Genomic DNA, 14,488 nt, shown 5'->3' with positions numbered 1-14,488 from the left:
AGGGCCACCATGGGGCCCAGCTGAGCACGGTAGGCGGGGAGGGGTCGCCGGGGCCGCGGGGCGTCGCGAGGGACAAGGACCCATTGGCGAGGGGGCGGGCTGGCCTGCGGGAGGGGGCGCAGGACCCGGGCCGAACCGGGCCGCACCTCACACGGCCGCACCCACTCGGCCCGCCCAGCCCGCCGCGCCCCACCCCACCGCACCCTAGCCCTGCCCGGGCGAGCAACGTGGTGACGGTGACTCACGTCCTGGCCGTCTGTAGCGGGGAACCAGCCCTCCTGCCCGGGGTGCGCGGCAGAGCCAAGCAACGGGGAGCACCCGAACCCTGCCCTGGCCGCCGTGGGGCCTTGGCTGCTGGAGGGACCCGTGGTTGTGAGTGTGTGTGCGGCTGAGTGTGAGTATGTGAGCGAGCGTGCGAATGACTGTGGCTTGAGAGTGAGTGTGTGAGTGTGACGGTGGGTGTGAAGGGCGGGCATGGAAACGTGTGATGTGTGTGTGTCGGGAGTATGTGAATGGGCGATGTGACTGTGACTGAACGTGTGTGTGCGCGATGTCACTGAGTCAGAGGGTTTTGCACGTTTTAGCAACAAGGAACAGAACCCCGATGATGCTGGGGCGTCCTCCCAGTGCGCAGTGGGCCAGGCTCCCAGCTAGGCCAGGCTCCCACTGACTCTGCAAGCTGTGCTGGGGACCTCACTCTTGGTGGTACCAGCGCTGTTTGCCCCATTTCACAGATGGGGAAATGCAAGCTAGTCTTGGCCACCGTCCCACAGCGCCGCCGCCCGAGGGAGCCTGCTCCATGGGGTTTCAAAGTCCACTCTGCTGCTGTCACTTCTGGGCTGGCCTAGAACCACCTTCCCTTCCCCCCAGGCCACCTCCTCTCTCCAGTTTCTCAAAAGTTGATCGTGGTGGGGCTGGAGGCTTGAGTCTGTGTGGACACGTGGAGGCTGCAGCTGCAGAGGGCAGCTCCTCCATCAACTGTGACCCACTGTGTGTGGGGAGGCAGACACAGAAGGAATCATCAGCCCAGCACCCCTCCACCTCCACACCTGGCATCTGCCACTTGGAGGGCACCTGGGCCCTCCCTCTGGCGCTGGAGGCTTCTCCTTGGGGAATCAGGCAAAAGGCTTCTTGGCTTGGGCGGTTGCTCAGGAAAATGTGGCTCAACCCAGAACTTGGGAATGTTCAGACCCCAGGGTGAACCTGTGGGCATCACCCCAGCCTTCATGCAGCACTCTCCCCATTTTTCCCCAGAAAGCACCTGCCTCCTTTATTGTTGAAATGTCCTCCCTGTGTCTCCAGAGCTTCCCCTGGTCTCCACTCAACCCTTCCCTGCTGTTTTTGGTGGTGCTCCTTACCTTCCAGCTGGTGGTTGGATTTATGGCCACTTCCCCAGCACCTGGCTGCTGTACACATTTCTTTTTTTCTTTTTTGAGACAGAGTCTCTCACCCAGACCATAGTGTAGTGGCGTGATCATAGCTCACTGCAGCCTCAACCTCTTGGGCACAAGTGATCCTTCTACCTCAGCATTTTGAGTACAGGCACGCGCCAACACGCCCGGCTGATTTTTTTTTTTTTTTTTTTTGAGATGGAGTCTCTCTCTGTCACCCAGGTTGGAGTGCAGTGGCATGATCTCAGCTCACTGCAACCTCCACTTCCTGGGCTCAGGCAATTCTCCTGCCTCAGCCTCCCAAGTAGCTGGGATTATAGGCACTCGCCATCACACCTAGCTATTTTTTGTACTTTTAGTAGACACAGGGCTTTGCCATCTTGGCCAAGCTGGTCCTGAACTCCTGACCTCAGATGATCCACCTGCCTCAGCCTTCCAAAGTGCTGGGATTACAGGAGTGAGCCACTGTGCCTGGCCTAATTTTTTGTATTTTTAATGGAGACAACGTCTTGCTATGTTGCCCAGGCTGGTCACAAACTTCTGAGCTCAAGTGATCCTCCCGTCCCAGTTCCTCAAAGTGCTGGGATTACAGGTGTGAGCTGCTGTGCCTGGCCTCATTCTATTTATTTCTGTTGAATGACTGAGTAGTCCCCTGTGAGGGGCAGAGCCCTCTCTGGGAGTCAGGAGACCTTCATCAACCCCCCGAGCCCCATCTCTCCAAGGGTGGGTGGGGATTACCCTTTGTGGGTGCTGCTGGGATCCCCGCTTGGCCCAGAATGTCTCCAGCACGTTCTGAGCCAGGCCTCCTGGCTTAAGGGCTCCCCACAGTCTGCAGGAGGCTGGCTGGGGACCTGGTGCACTACGTGTCTTATCTAGGACGTGCAGGCCCCGTAGGAGGCCTCTCCCAACATTTTGGGGGATCCAGGCCAGGGGTTGGCCCTGGAGTCTGCCAGCCACACTGGGAGAACGTTGGAGCTTGGCCTGCCATTCTGAACTGTGTTTCCCCTGCTTCCCAGCCCGGCTATGAGTGCTCAGCGACCCTGACAGGCTGACAGGTAGAGTCTGCCCGGCTTTCCTACTGTCCCTGGCAGCCCCATGCTTAGTCGGTGGCCCAGATCCCAGCGCTGTGTCCACCTGTTCCTCCTCCTGAGTTCCCCCACAGTTCCCAGCCAAGCCAGAGCCCCCCACTGCAGAACTTCCTCTGCTCCCTCCCACTTCCTCCCTGTTAGAACAGTACCAGGAGGGAGGTGCTGCTCAGATTCTGGTGGGACCGCTGGCGGGCAGGTGGGGGACAGGTAAGCAAGTAACCTGACTGGCTTGTCCAAGCTCCAGGGCATGGAACTGGCACCTGGGGACGACCAGGCCTGTCAGATAAGGGGCCCTGGCAGCTCTCTCTGCCCATCCCAAACCTGGTCTGGGCAGAGTGGAGGCCAGGGTCCCCATAGGGAATTCTAGGGGTGGGCAGCTGAGCAGGGCATTCTATGCGTGGGGAGTAGAGCTACGCAACCCCTCAGCTATGATGTATTAGCTGGGGGCTCCCTGGGACTCTGGCACCCTGTGTCCCTCTTCCCCTCTGTGTTATTAGAGACAAGGAGAGGCGGGTGGTGGGTTCTCTGGTGGGGCAGAGCATGGCCTGTGGGCATTAGGTCAGGGGCTGGGAGGCAGCTGTCCCCTGGGCCTGCAGGTGGCTGGGGTGAGGCGGTATGTGTGTGAGAGTGTGTGAATGTGTAAGTGTGCATGCAGCACAACTGAGGAGGCACAGGGGTGGGACCTTGGCCTCAGCCATCTGCCTCCTGTTTACTTGGCCCACTGCTGGTGGGGGTGGGGGTGGTGCTGTGGGTGGGAACAGGGCAGAGCCTGTTCCAACCAGTGCTGGTGGGAGTAGAGTGTACTCCACCGTGTGAGTCTGGTAGGGCCTCTAGCTTTCTGGAGGTAAAACCTTTGCCCCTCCGCTGCTCCTGGCTGTGGTGCACCCTCTCTGCCGATGTCTGTCTCCCACTTCGGCTTGAACTCAGGTGGGGCCTCCTGGCCTGTGTCCCCCGCATTGGGCATGGGACCTGCCACCTGAGTGCCCACTGGGGTTTGTGGACTAAATGACTGACAGATGGTGATGGTCTGCCCGTGGCTGCCTCCCCAGATAAGAACTTTTACCTGTAAAAAGCCCACCCCTTCTCTTTAGTGCCCAGAAGGTTTCGCCCGGCTCAAGTCTGTCCCCTGAGGCTTGGTTTCCTCACCTGAAGTGGGAGGAGTCATGAACAGGCTTGAGGACTGAATGAGGTGGCGGGAGCAAAGGCTGCCCCCTCCGGCTCCCGACAGCCCCCGTTGTTGGGAGCGAACACTGGAAGGAAGGCCCCTGACTCTCATCCGCTGCCCACGGCGAGCCCGGCTTTCTGAGCAGTGCCTGACTCCCAGCTCAGCCCTGGGAGCTGCGTGTATCCTCTCTGGGTGTGGAACAGGCGTGGGAACAGCCTGGAGCCAGATCCTAAGCCCACCTCTGATGCCTGTGCTCTTGGGGGACAAGCGGGCTTTTCTGACACACGGGACAGGCTGTGCCCCGCCCTTACCCAGGAGTCTGGGCTCTTGTCCTGGTTCTGGAAACTTCTAGGCGAAATAAAAAGACTGGGAGGGCGGGAGCCTGTTGTTCCTTCACTAATTCATTCCACAAATATTTGTTGAGTGCTTTCTGCGTGGAGTATTGGGGGTACAGTGGTGACGACAGACACAGATCCCGGGGTCTGCTCCAGGGCCACCTCTGGATACTTGTGGGGAGCCGGCACCTGGGGTTGGACGAAGGTCTGTGCAACGGCCAAAGCCAGCATTCAGGGCCTTGCCATCGGGGCCACTGACACGTGGGTATCTTTTTCTTGGCCTGGCGCCCACCCAGGCCCACATCCATGGGTTTAGGGTTAGGGCAAGTGAGGGAAGTGGGAAAGCAACAGAAAATCAGAAACCAACACCCAGGCTCCACCCTGGGCCTTCTTGAGCTACATTTGTGCCCTCACTGTCACACATTTGTCCCTCATTGTCACATGGGGAACATGGTTGTTCCCACCTTGCATCACTGTGGGAGGGCCAGGGAGGAAATGGGGGAAGGTGCCTCGCAGCCCCTGAAGCCAGCTGCCCGCAGAGGGGCCTTAAGCTGGGCTGTGCGCTGACACAGCTATGCTGGAAAAACAGCTCTAGGGAGCAGCAAGCACAACTCCAACTCCTAATGTCATTCAGGTTCATTGCCAGGGCCCCCAACAATGGTGATTTCCTGGGAAGGTAACTTCTGCCAACTTTTTCCCTAGACGCTATTCCCCGTGGGTGTGGTTTCTGTGACTGAGGGAGAGGTCGATAGCAGAGGAATCATCGGAATTGTCCTCACCCCAGGGAGTTTCCAGAGGGGACCAGGGGCTGTGAAAAGTCTACCAAGGGCCTGGTTAGCTAGGGAAGGGCTCATCAGGGAAGATTTTGATGTTTGAGCTGGGCTTTGAGAGATGAATAGGAGTTTGCTGGTTGGATGCCCGCAGAGGAAGGACATTTGGGGCAGAGAGGAGAGCTTATGCAAACGCCTGAAGCAAGATGGGCTTAATGTTGAGAGAGCAGAGAGCTGGGAGGTGAGTCCAGAGTTGGGGCCATAGAGAGAGTGCCTTCAGGTAGGCAGTGGGGAGCTATGGTGGGTATTTGAGGAGAGGGTGGAGCCGCCTGTTTGTGTGGGCCCCCGGGGCTGGGGGCAGGTGCTCAGGCCTCACTGTGGGAGGCAGGATATCAGATTTGGGCTGTGAGCTCTGTGACTGGAGCAGAGAGAGGGCACCTGTTTTGGGTGGTGACTCAGGAAGAGCAGCACTTTGGGCTGGACATTGGGAGTCCAGTCTCGGCCCACCCCGCAGGACTGCATGACCTTGGCAGGTCACCTCATCTATCTGAGGGACAGATAACAGTGTCATGTGGTGAGCGGTGCTTGGAGGGCTGGCTTTGGTGTACTCGGGGAAGGTCACTCCCCTTTCCTGGCCTCGGTTTCCTCACGTGCTGGGATGATCACCACACCCGCAGCCTAGGGTTGAGGTGGGGAATATCCCAGGAAACCCGTGGCCCCTACTCGGAACAGCGCCAGCTCAGGGGCGCTGACCGCTAGGTGCCTCCTTCCTCCCCACCCTCCCCATCCTCCAGGTAGGGCCCGGGGAGGTGAAGCGACTCTCCTGCCGTCCTAAGCTGGGACTCAAATCCTGGTCTCTCTGACCCAAGTCCACAGCTGCCAACTGGGGCCTTGAAGGATGAGTGAAACACCTGGGCCATGCTGATTAAATGGGTGGTGCCAGAGACCCCAGCTGGGTGGCCCTGGGCATGGGTGAGGGGTGGGCATCCACAGCCCTTCCTTTAGACCCGTGGGTCAAATACCAAGGGCCCCATGGAGCGAGGCCTCAGCTGCACCCATCATGGAGGCCCTGCCTGGGAGAGAGGCGTTTTGTTTTAAGCCCAACAAAGGGCCTGTAACTGTAGCCGGGCAGCTTGGAGCTGCTGGGCTGGTTTGGGGGTGGGGGCCAGGCCTGGTATGAGGTTGTAGCACCCTGCCCTTCCTTCACTTGGCTATTCCACCTCTCAGTTGGTAGTGGCCCCATGAGGGTGGCAGGAAAAGCTCCTGTGTGTGAGCTGGCACTTCCCAAGTTATAGACTCCTACGTGACCTGGGCCCCTGCTCATCTCATCTCACAGCTCTTCAAGGAGATAGGCCAGGCAGTGACCCTTGCCTTCTAGGGACAGGACACGCGGCTCCGCCAGAGCACCCTCCTCAAATTGTTGCAGAGTAGGGACTCCTGGTAGGGTTTCCAGAAGGGCAGGGGCAATGGGGCTAGGCTTTGAGAGGTTAGTAGTGTCTTACCTGGCCCTGCATAGAGCGGAGGCACTTGTCTGTGTTCTGCAGGATACACTACCTCAAGGGGCCCATAGCAGATCCCACAAAGGAAGTAGAGAGGCCTGCACGCACGCAAGGAACTTGTTTCCGAGCTTCCTAGCAGTCAAGGTGAAAAGGGAACTAGTAGGGTAATGATAAGAAGAGAACACACATGCACATTTGCTGAGAGAACTACAGTCAGGGAGGTATATGGGGAGGCTATATAAACAAGCTGTGAAACAGCTTTCTTGAGAGCCGGTGTTTTATATGAACTTTGACTTCTCAGCCTCTCTAGTAGAACTACCAGTATGGGCTTCACACACTTTTTATTTTGAAATAATTTCAAAGTTACTGGCCGGGCACGGTGGCTCACGCCTGTAATCCCAGCACTTTGGAAGGCTGAGGTGGGTGGATCACGAGGTCAGGAGATTGAGACCATCCTGGCTAACACAGTGAAACCCCGTCTCCACTAAAAAGTACAAAAAACTTACGGGCGAGGTGGCGAGTGCCTGTAGTCCTAGCTACTCGGGAGGCTGAGGCAGGAGAATGGCGTGAACCCAGGAGGCAGAGCTTGCAGTGAGCCGAGATCGCACCACTGCACTGCAGCCTGGGCAACAGAGCGAGACTCCATCTCAAAAAAAAAAAAAAAGAAATAATTTCAAAGTTACTATAAAAGAGCATTTATGGGCTGGACGCGGTGGCTTATACCTGCAATCCTAGCACTTGGAAGGCCGAGGCTGGCCCATTGCTTGAGCTCAGAAGTGTGAGATTAGCCTGGGCAACATGGTGAAACTGCGTCTCTGCAAAAAAAGATTACCAAGGCCTGGTGGTACGTGCCTGTAGCCCCAGTTACTTCGGGGACTGAGGTGGGAGGATTGCTTGGGTACAAGATGTCTATAATCCCGAGTAGCTGGGATTATAGACACATGCCACCACGCCCAGCTAATTTTTGTATTTGTAGTAGAGATGGGGTTTCACCATGTTGGCCAGGCTGGTCTTGAACTCCTGACCTCATGATCCTCCTGTCTTGGCCTCCCAAAGTGCTGGGATTACAGGTGTGAGCCACCACGCCCAGCCCCTTATGATTTTTAAAATAACAGTTTTCTCTAGCTTACTTTACTATAAAAATATAGTATACAATACATAAAATATACAAATATGCTATTGGTAAGGCTTCTAGTCAATAGTATACTACTAGGAAAGTTTTGGGTGAACCAGAAGTTATACATGGATTTTCTTTTTTTTTTTTTTTTTTTAAAGACAGGTCTGGCCCAGGCTGGAGTGCAGTGGCATGATCTTGGCTCACTGCAACCTCTGCCTTCCGGGCTCAAGCGATTCTCCTGCCTCAGCCTCCCAAGTAGCTGGGATTACAGGTGCACGCCACCACACCTGGCTAATTTTTATTTTCTGTTTTGTTTTGTTTTTTTGAGACAGAGTCTGGCTCTGTCGCCCAGGCTGGAGTGCAGTGGTGAGATCTCAACTCACTATAACCTCCGCCTCCCGGGTTCAATCGATTCTCCTGCCTCAGCCTCCCAAGTGGCTGGGATTACAGGCGCCCACACCACACCCTTCCGGGGGGGTGACCTTCAGCTGACCGTTTGGGATGATGGACTTTGCATCCCAGAACCTTGGCTCAATTTGTCCATAACCTTGGGGAGAAGACCCCAGCACTGGTGAAGGCCGCTGTGACTTATTCGAAGCCTCGATTGGCCACATTTTGGTACTATGCCATGGTTGAGCTGGTTCCTCTCACCCCTGCTGAGATTCTTGGAGCGATTCAGAGCCTGAAAAAAATAGTCAGTAGTGCTCAGCCTGGTAGCTTCAAACAGCTCACGGTTAAGGAAGCTGTGCAGAATGGTTTGCTGGCCACTGAGGTGTTGATGTGGTTTTATGTCGGAGAGATCCTAGGCAAGCGTGGCATCATTGGCTAGAATGTTTGAAGACCAATCTTTAACATCTGATTATATTTGATTTATTATTTGAGTGTTGTTGGACCAGGTGTGATCTGACTGCTATCTGAATAAAATAAGATTTGTCAAAAATTCCAAAAAAAAAGTGAACCAAGCAGTTCCAACCTATGTTCAAGGGTCATCTGTGTCTATCTTTTGAACCATTTGAGAGTAAGTTTGCCCCTTTGCCCCTAAATATTTCGGTGTGTATCTCCTAAGAACAAGGACATTCTTTTGTGTAACCACAGAATAATTACAGGAAAGTAACATTGTTACAACACTATTATCTAATCCACAAGCCTTATTCAATTTTTTTTTTTTTTTTTTGAGACGGAGTCTTGGCTCTTGTCATCCAGGCTGGAGTCCAGTGGCATGATCTTGGCTCACTGCAACCTCCGCCTCCTGGGTTCAAGCAGTTGTCCTGCCTCAGCCCCCAAAGTAGCTGGGATTACAGGCACCCGCCACCATGTACCGCTAATCTTTGTAGTTTTAGTAGAGATGGGGTTTCACCATGTTGGCCAGGCTGGCCAAATTTCATCAATTGTCTCAGTATTGGCCTTTATAACAATTCTTTTTTGGGCCAGTGCTAATCTAAAACCACATGCCGGAGTTCGTCCTGTCTCTTTGGCTTCTGTACTAGTTTACCAGGGCTGCCATAACAAATTTTCTGCAAACCAGGCAGCTGAAGACAACAGAACCTTATTCTCTTACAGTTCTGGAGGCCAGAAGTCTGAGATCCAGGTGTCAGCAGGGCAGGGTTGTGCTCTCTCTGACATTTAGGAGAGGATCCTTCAGCTCCTGGAGTCTGTCAGCAGTTTTGGTTTTAATTTTTTTGGGTTTTTTTTTTTTTGAGAGGGAGTCTTGCTCTGTTGCCCAGGCTGAAGTGAAGTGGCGTGATCTCAGCTCACTGCAACCTCCACCTTCCGGGTTCAAGTGATTCTCATGCCTCAGCTTCCCAAGTAGCTGGGATTGCAGACGCCCACCACCACACCCAGCTAATTTTTGTATTTTTGGTAGAGACGCGGTTTTCCATGTTGGCCAGGCTGGTCTCCAACTCCTGACCTCGGGTGATCCACCCGCCTCGGCCTCCCAAAGTGCTGGGATTACAGGCATGAGCCACTGTGCCCGGCCCCCCACTTTGTGTGTGTGTGTGTGTGTGTGTGTGTGTGTGTGTGTAACAGAGTCTCGCTCTATCGCCCAGGCTGGAGTGCAGTGGCACGATCTCAGCTCACTGCAACCTCCGCCTCCCGGGTTCAGGCGATTCTCCTGCTCCAGCCACCCAAATAGCTGGGGTAGCCCACCACCACACCCAGCTAATTTTTGTATTTTTGGTAGAGATGGGGTTTCACCATGTTGGCCAGGCTGGTCTCGAACTTCTGACCTCAAGTGATCTGCCTGCCTTGGCCTCCTAAAGTGCTGGGATTACAAGTGTGAGCTACCGTGCCTGGCCTTTTTTTTTTTTTTTTTTTTAAGATGGACTTTCTCTCTCGTTGCCCAAGTTGTAGTGCAATGGCGCAATCTCGGCTCACTGCAACCTCCATCTCCTGGGTTCAAGCATTTCTCCTGCCTCAGTTTCCCAAGTAGCTGGGATTACAGGCATGCGCCACCACACCCAGCTAATTTTTTGTATTTTAGTAGAAACTGGATTTCACGATGTTGGCCAGGCTGGTCTCGAACTCCTGACTTCAGGTGATCCACCTGCCTCAGCCTCCCAAAGTGCTGGGATTACAAGTGTGAGCCACCGGGCCCAGCCTCTTTTTTTTTTCGATATGGACCTTGCTCTGTCTCCCAGGCTGGAGTGTGGTGGTACAATCTTGGCTCACTGCAACCTCCTCCTCCCAGGTTCAAGCGATTCTCCTGCCCCACCCTCCCANTAAAGTGCTGGGGTTTAAAGTGTGAGCCCCCCGGCCTGGCCTTTTTTTTTTTTTTTTTTTAAGATGGACTTTCTCTCTCGTTGCCCAAGTTGTAGTGCAATGGCGCAATCTCGGCTCACTGCAACCTCCATCTCCTGGGTTCAAGCATTTCTCCTGCCTCAGTTTCCCAAGTAGCTGGGATTACAGGCATGCGCCACCACACCCAGCTAATTTTTTGTATTTTTAGTAGAAACTGGATTTCACGATGTTGGCCAGGCTGGTCTCGAACTCCTGACTTCAGGTGATCCACCTGCCTCAGCCTCCCAAAGTGCTGGGATTACAAGTGTGAGCCACCGGGCCCAGCCTCTTTTTTTTTTCGATATGGACCTTGCTCTGTCTCCCAGGCTGGAGTGTGGTGGTACAATCTTGGCTCACTGCAACCTCCTCCTCCCAGGTTCAAGCGATTCTCCTGCCCCACCCTCCCAAGTAGCTGGGATTACAGGCACACGCCACCACGCCCGGCTACTTTTTGTATTTTTAGTAGAGACGGGATTTCGCCATGTTGGCCAGGCTGGTCTTGAACCCCTGACCTCAGGTGATCCACCCGCCTCGGCCTCCCAAAGTGCTGGGATTACAGGCGTGAGCTACTGCGCCCAGCCTACAACCAGCTAACTTTTTATATTTTTTCTAGAGACAGAGTTTCACCTTGTTGCCCAGGCTGGTCTCAAACTCCTGGACTCAAAACTGTTCCCCTGCCTCCGCCTCCCAGAGTGTTGGGATTACAGGCGTGAGCCACTATGCCTGGCCCCCTTTTAGGGCCTTCGTGAGGCTGAGATGTCGGGGGCAGGGGCTGGAAAGGAACAGCCCCTCAGGGCTGTATGGCGTGGTCCGCCTGAGCCTGAGGTATCCCAGCGTGGTATAAGAGATGAGTGGACTCTGGGTCAGCTCCGACCTGCCAGCTGGGTGACTGGGTGAGTTGCTTTGCCTCTGTGGGTTGTTTCCTCATCTGCGAAATGGTGGCGGTGACAGTGCCTACCGCGTGGGGTTACTGCGAGGGCCGTGCCTGTGTGGTGCCCGATGTGGCCCTGGGATCCCTGAGGCTGTTGACCTTGGTGATCTGAGTAGTAGAGTCGCAGCTCTGGGGGCCTTGCAGATCACCTGGTCCACTCCGGTTGAGAGGGGAAGGGACTTTGTTGGGGTCACACAGCCAGTGACCTTCCCAGTGCCTGGCTCAGTGCTTCGCTTCCCTTACACCTGATGGCAAAACCCCAGGGCTCAGGGACATTCATGGATGTCATTTGGGGGAAGTGACTCAGTTCACCCAGCTTCACTGACTTGTTCGAGTGTGCTCTGTGGGCGAGCAAAGAGGAGAGCATCAATCTCAGTGGCCCCAAGGGACCGGATTTAAAGGTGCCGTAGAGCCGTTTGGTCAGTGCAGGCCTTTCAGATAGATTCTGACTTGGGGTTATTACTTGTCTGGTTGTCTAAATCAAGCTAGAACTTGACATCACTTAATAAGACCAGGGAAGTTGCCGGGCGTGGTGGCTCATGCCTGTAATCCCAGCACTTTGGGAGGCCGAGGCAGGTGGATCACAAGGTCAGGAGTTCAAGACCAGCCTGGCCAATGTGGTGAAACCCTGTCTCTACTAAAAATACAAAAATTAGCCAGGCATGATGGTGGGTGCCTGTAATCCCAGCTACTCGGGAGGCTGAGGCAGAGAATTGCTTGAACCCAGGAGGCAGAGGTTGCAGTGAGCCGAGATCGGGCCACTGCACTCCAGCCTGGGTGGGGTGACAGAGTAAGACTCTGTCTCAAAAAAAAAAAAAAAAAGACCAGGGAAGTTGACTAAAGGAAGGAAAAGAAGGAGGGAGCACAAATATATTATGCTCAAGATTAATTTTGCTCTGAGCTTCCTAGTCGCCAAAGTGAAAAAGGATATGTGCTTAGAGACACAGCACTTTTTGGTCCTGGCTCCTCAGAGGAAATGGAGCTTTTTCTCATGGTACTGAGCATAGAAGCCTGGGTAATGCTCAGTGACAGGTGTAATGAGCAACAGGTGTAATGCTCAGTCTGGTCTTTATAGCTTCTCCTAGTGGGCACCAAAATTGATGATGCTGTCTGGATGAGGGTGGTGGGGAGAGGGTGCTCCCGGCAGAGGGGACAGCATGAGCAGAGGCCTGGGAGTGTGGACGAGCCGGTGTGTTTAGGGAAAGGCAGGCTCCTGTGCTGACCCCACGGGTCCCTGTCGTTTCAGTTGGGCCATGTAGTGCTCTCCCCCGTCTGGTTCCTGTACAGTCTGCTCATGAAGCTTTTCCAGCGCTCCACGCCGGCCATCACCCTCGAGAGTCCGGACATCAAGTACTCGCTGCGGCTCATCGACCGGGAGGTGAGTGCCAGCTGCTGCCGCTGCCTTGCCAGCATCACAGCATTGCCCAGGCACCTACAGGCATCTACTCTGTGCTCAGGGCATGGTCTTGCTCTGAAGTAGATACTGTTGTCCGCCCATTCTACCGATGGAGAAAGCGAGGTGATGTCCTTTGCTAAGGCCACCAGGAAGTGGCCTAGGGCTTTAAACCCTGGTCTCTCTGTCCACAGAGCCCATTCTCTGAACCACACTCACTGCCTCATGGACGGTCAGAGTGGAAGGAACCCCTCAGAACTTTTAGGTCCATTTATGGAGTAGGAGTGCAGGGGGTGAGAGATTTGAAGATAAGGTCTCTTCCCTCCTCCCCCTCCCCCAGCCTCATTCCCCACAGCCTGGTACTTCTGGACCTGGACACCTTTCACATCTGTGCAGATTCCCTGGGTGCTCTGAGCTGTGTGGGCTCCCTCTGCCCTGTTTGCTTCTTACTTTCTTGCATTAGTTAGTTCATACTTTTTTTTGAGACAGAGTCTTGCTCTGTGTCCCAGGCTGGAGTACAGTGGTGCAATCTCGGCTCACCGCAACCTCTGTCTCCCCAGGCTCAAGTGATTCTCCTACCTCAGCCCCCTGAGTAGCTGCAATTACAGGCATGAGCCACCGTGCCCAGCCTAATTTTTGTATTTTTTGTAGAGGTGGGGTTTTGTCCTGTTGCCCAGGCTGGTCTCAAACTCCTGGGCTCTAGTGATCCCCGCCCCTCCACCTCCCAAAGTGTTGGGATTATAGGCATGAGCCATGGTTCCTGACCTGACTCATTTTTTTCAAAGCACTGATTATGATTTAAAACCATCCTCTCCCTCTTTTGCCTTGCTGCTCAGTAAAGGCTTCTTCCTTCGGTCGCTTGCCCTCTTCGGAGCCCCTCCCTTGCTCTATTTCTGGCCACCCCCAGCAGGCACAGGAGGGGTGTGGCAGGGAGAACTGAGTCACAGCAGAGAATGTCATCTGCCAGGGCCCAGGTCTCCACCCTGGGCTTGTGCCTGGTGCATCTGACTCAGGCTTCACAGGAATCTCAGGCTTCCATGGCACGGAGCTGGCCACTTCCTGGAACTTTTGGAACAAGTGTCTGTAATTGTCCCAGGAGCTCACAGAGATGTTGACATTCAGAAGCAAAAAAAAAAAAATACAAAATGAAAAGTAAATTACCAGCCAGGCATGGTGACTCACGCCTGTAATCCCAGCACTTTGGGAGGCTGAGGCCGGTGGATCACCTGAGGTCGGGAGTTTGAGACCAGCCTGGCCAACATGGTGAAACCCCATCTCTACTAACAATACGAAAATTAGGCCAGGCACGGTGGCTCACACCTGTAATCCCAGCACTTTGGGAGGCCGAGGTGGGCAGATTACAAGGTCAGGAGATCGAGACCATCTTGGCTAACACAGTGAAACCCTGTCTCTACTAAAAATACAAAAAATTAGCTGGGCGTGGCAGCGTGCGCCTGTAGTCCCAGCTGCTGGGGAAGCTGAGGCAGGAGAATGGTGTGAACCCGGGAGGCGGAGCTTGCAGTGAGCCAAGATGGCACCATTGCACTCCAGCCTGGGTGACAGAGCGAGACTCTGTCTCGAAATAAACAAATAAATAAATAAATAAATTAGCTGGGTGTGGTGGCGGGCACCTGTAATCCCAGCTGCTCTAGAGGCTGAGGCAGGAGAATGGCGTGAACCCGGGAGGTGGAGCTTGCCGTGAGCCGAGATTGCGCCACTGCACTGCAGCCTGGGCTACGGAGCAAGACTCCATCTCAAAAAAAATAAATAAATACGAAAATTAGCCAGGTGTGGTGGCAGGTGCCTGTAATCCCAGCTGCTCGGGAGGCTGAGGCAGGAGAATCGCTTGAAGCGGGAGGCAGAGGTTGCAGTGAGCTGAGATCACACCGTTGCACTCCAGTCTGGGTGATGAGAGCGAAACTCTGTTTCAAAAAAAATAAAAATACAAAACAAAAAAAAGTAAATCACCACCTTCCAGATGAGACCACACTTACCCTCGGGATATGAATTTTTTTTTTTTT

At 54.4% G+C, this 14,488-nt stretch overlaps 2 protein-coding genes across 4 annotated transcripts in view; both read left to right on the top strand.

Annotated features, from left to right (window-relative positions):
* Positions 1-6: 6 nt before the first annotated feature.
* Positions 7-14,488, top strand: part of CYB5R3 (cytochrome b5 reductase 3) — a 31,055-nt gene continuing 16,573 nt past the window's right edge. Inside the window, exons 1-2 of one of the 3 annotated variants that reach the window (XM_017894097.1) lie at positions 7-29; positions 12,321-12,452. In XM_017894097.1, coding sequence (XP_017749586.1) covers positions 12,369-12,452 — 84 coding nt within the window. In that variant the 5' untranslated portion in view covers positions 7-29; positions 12,321-12,368. Of the gene's footprint in view, positions 30-2,261; positions 2,687-12,320; positions 12,453-14,488 lie in introns of those variants that run through there. The other 2 variants (XM_017894098.1, XM_017894099.1) reach the window with 2 other exon arrangements.
* ATP5MGL (ATP synthase membrane subunit g like) lies at positions 7,880-8,533 on the top strand (the record flags this gene model as incomplete). The annotated part of the gene is made up of 1 exon (XM_017894089.1): positions 7,880-8,533. A coding segment is annotated over one exon (315 nt), but the record flags the coding sequence as incomplete, so codon positions are not given.

The sequence above is a fragment of the Rhinopithecus bieti genome, unplaced genomic scaffold (genome assembly GCF_001698545.2).
Source record: "Rhinopithecus bieti isolate Rb0 unplaced genomic scaffold, ASM169854v2 scaffold_25304, whole genome shotgun sequence".
NCBI lineage: Eukaryota > Metazoa > Chordata > Mammalia > Primates > Cercopithecidae > Rhinopithecus > Rhinopithecus bieti.
The sequence above is the reverse complement of the archived record's forward strand: the minus strand, read 5'-3'. Positions and strand labels throughout refer to the sequence as shown.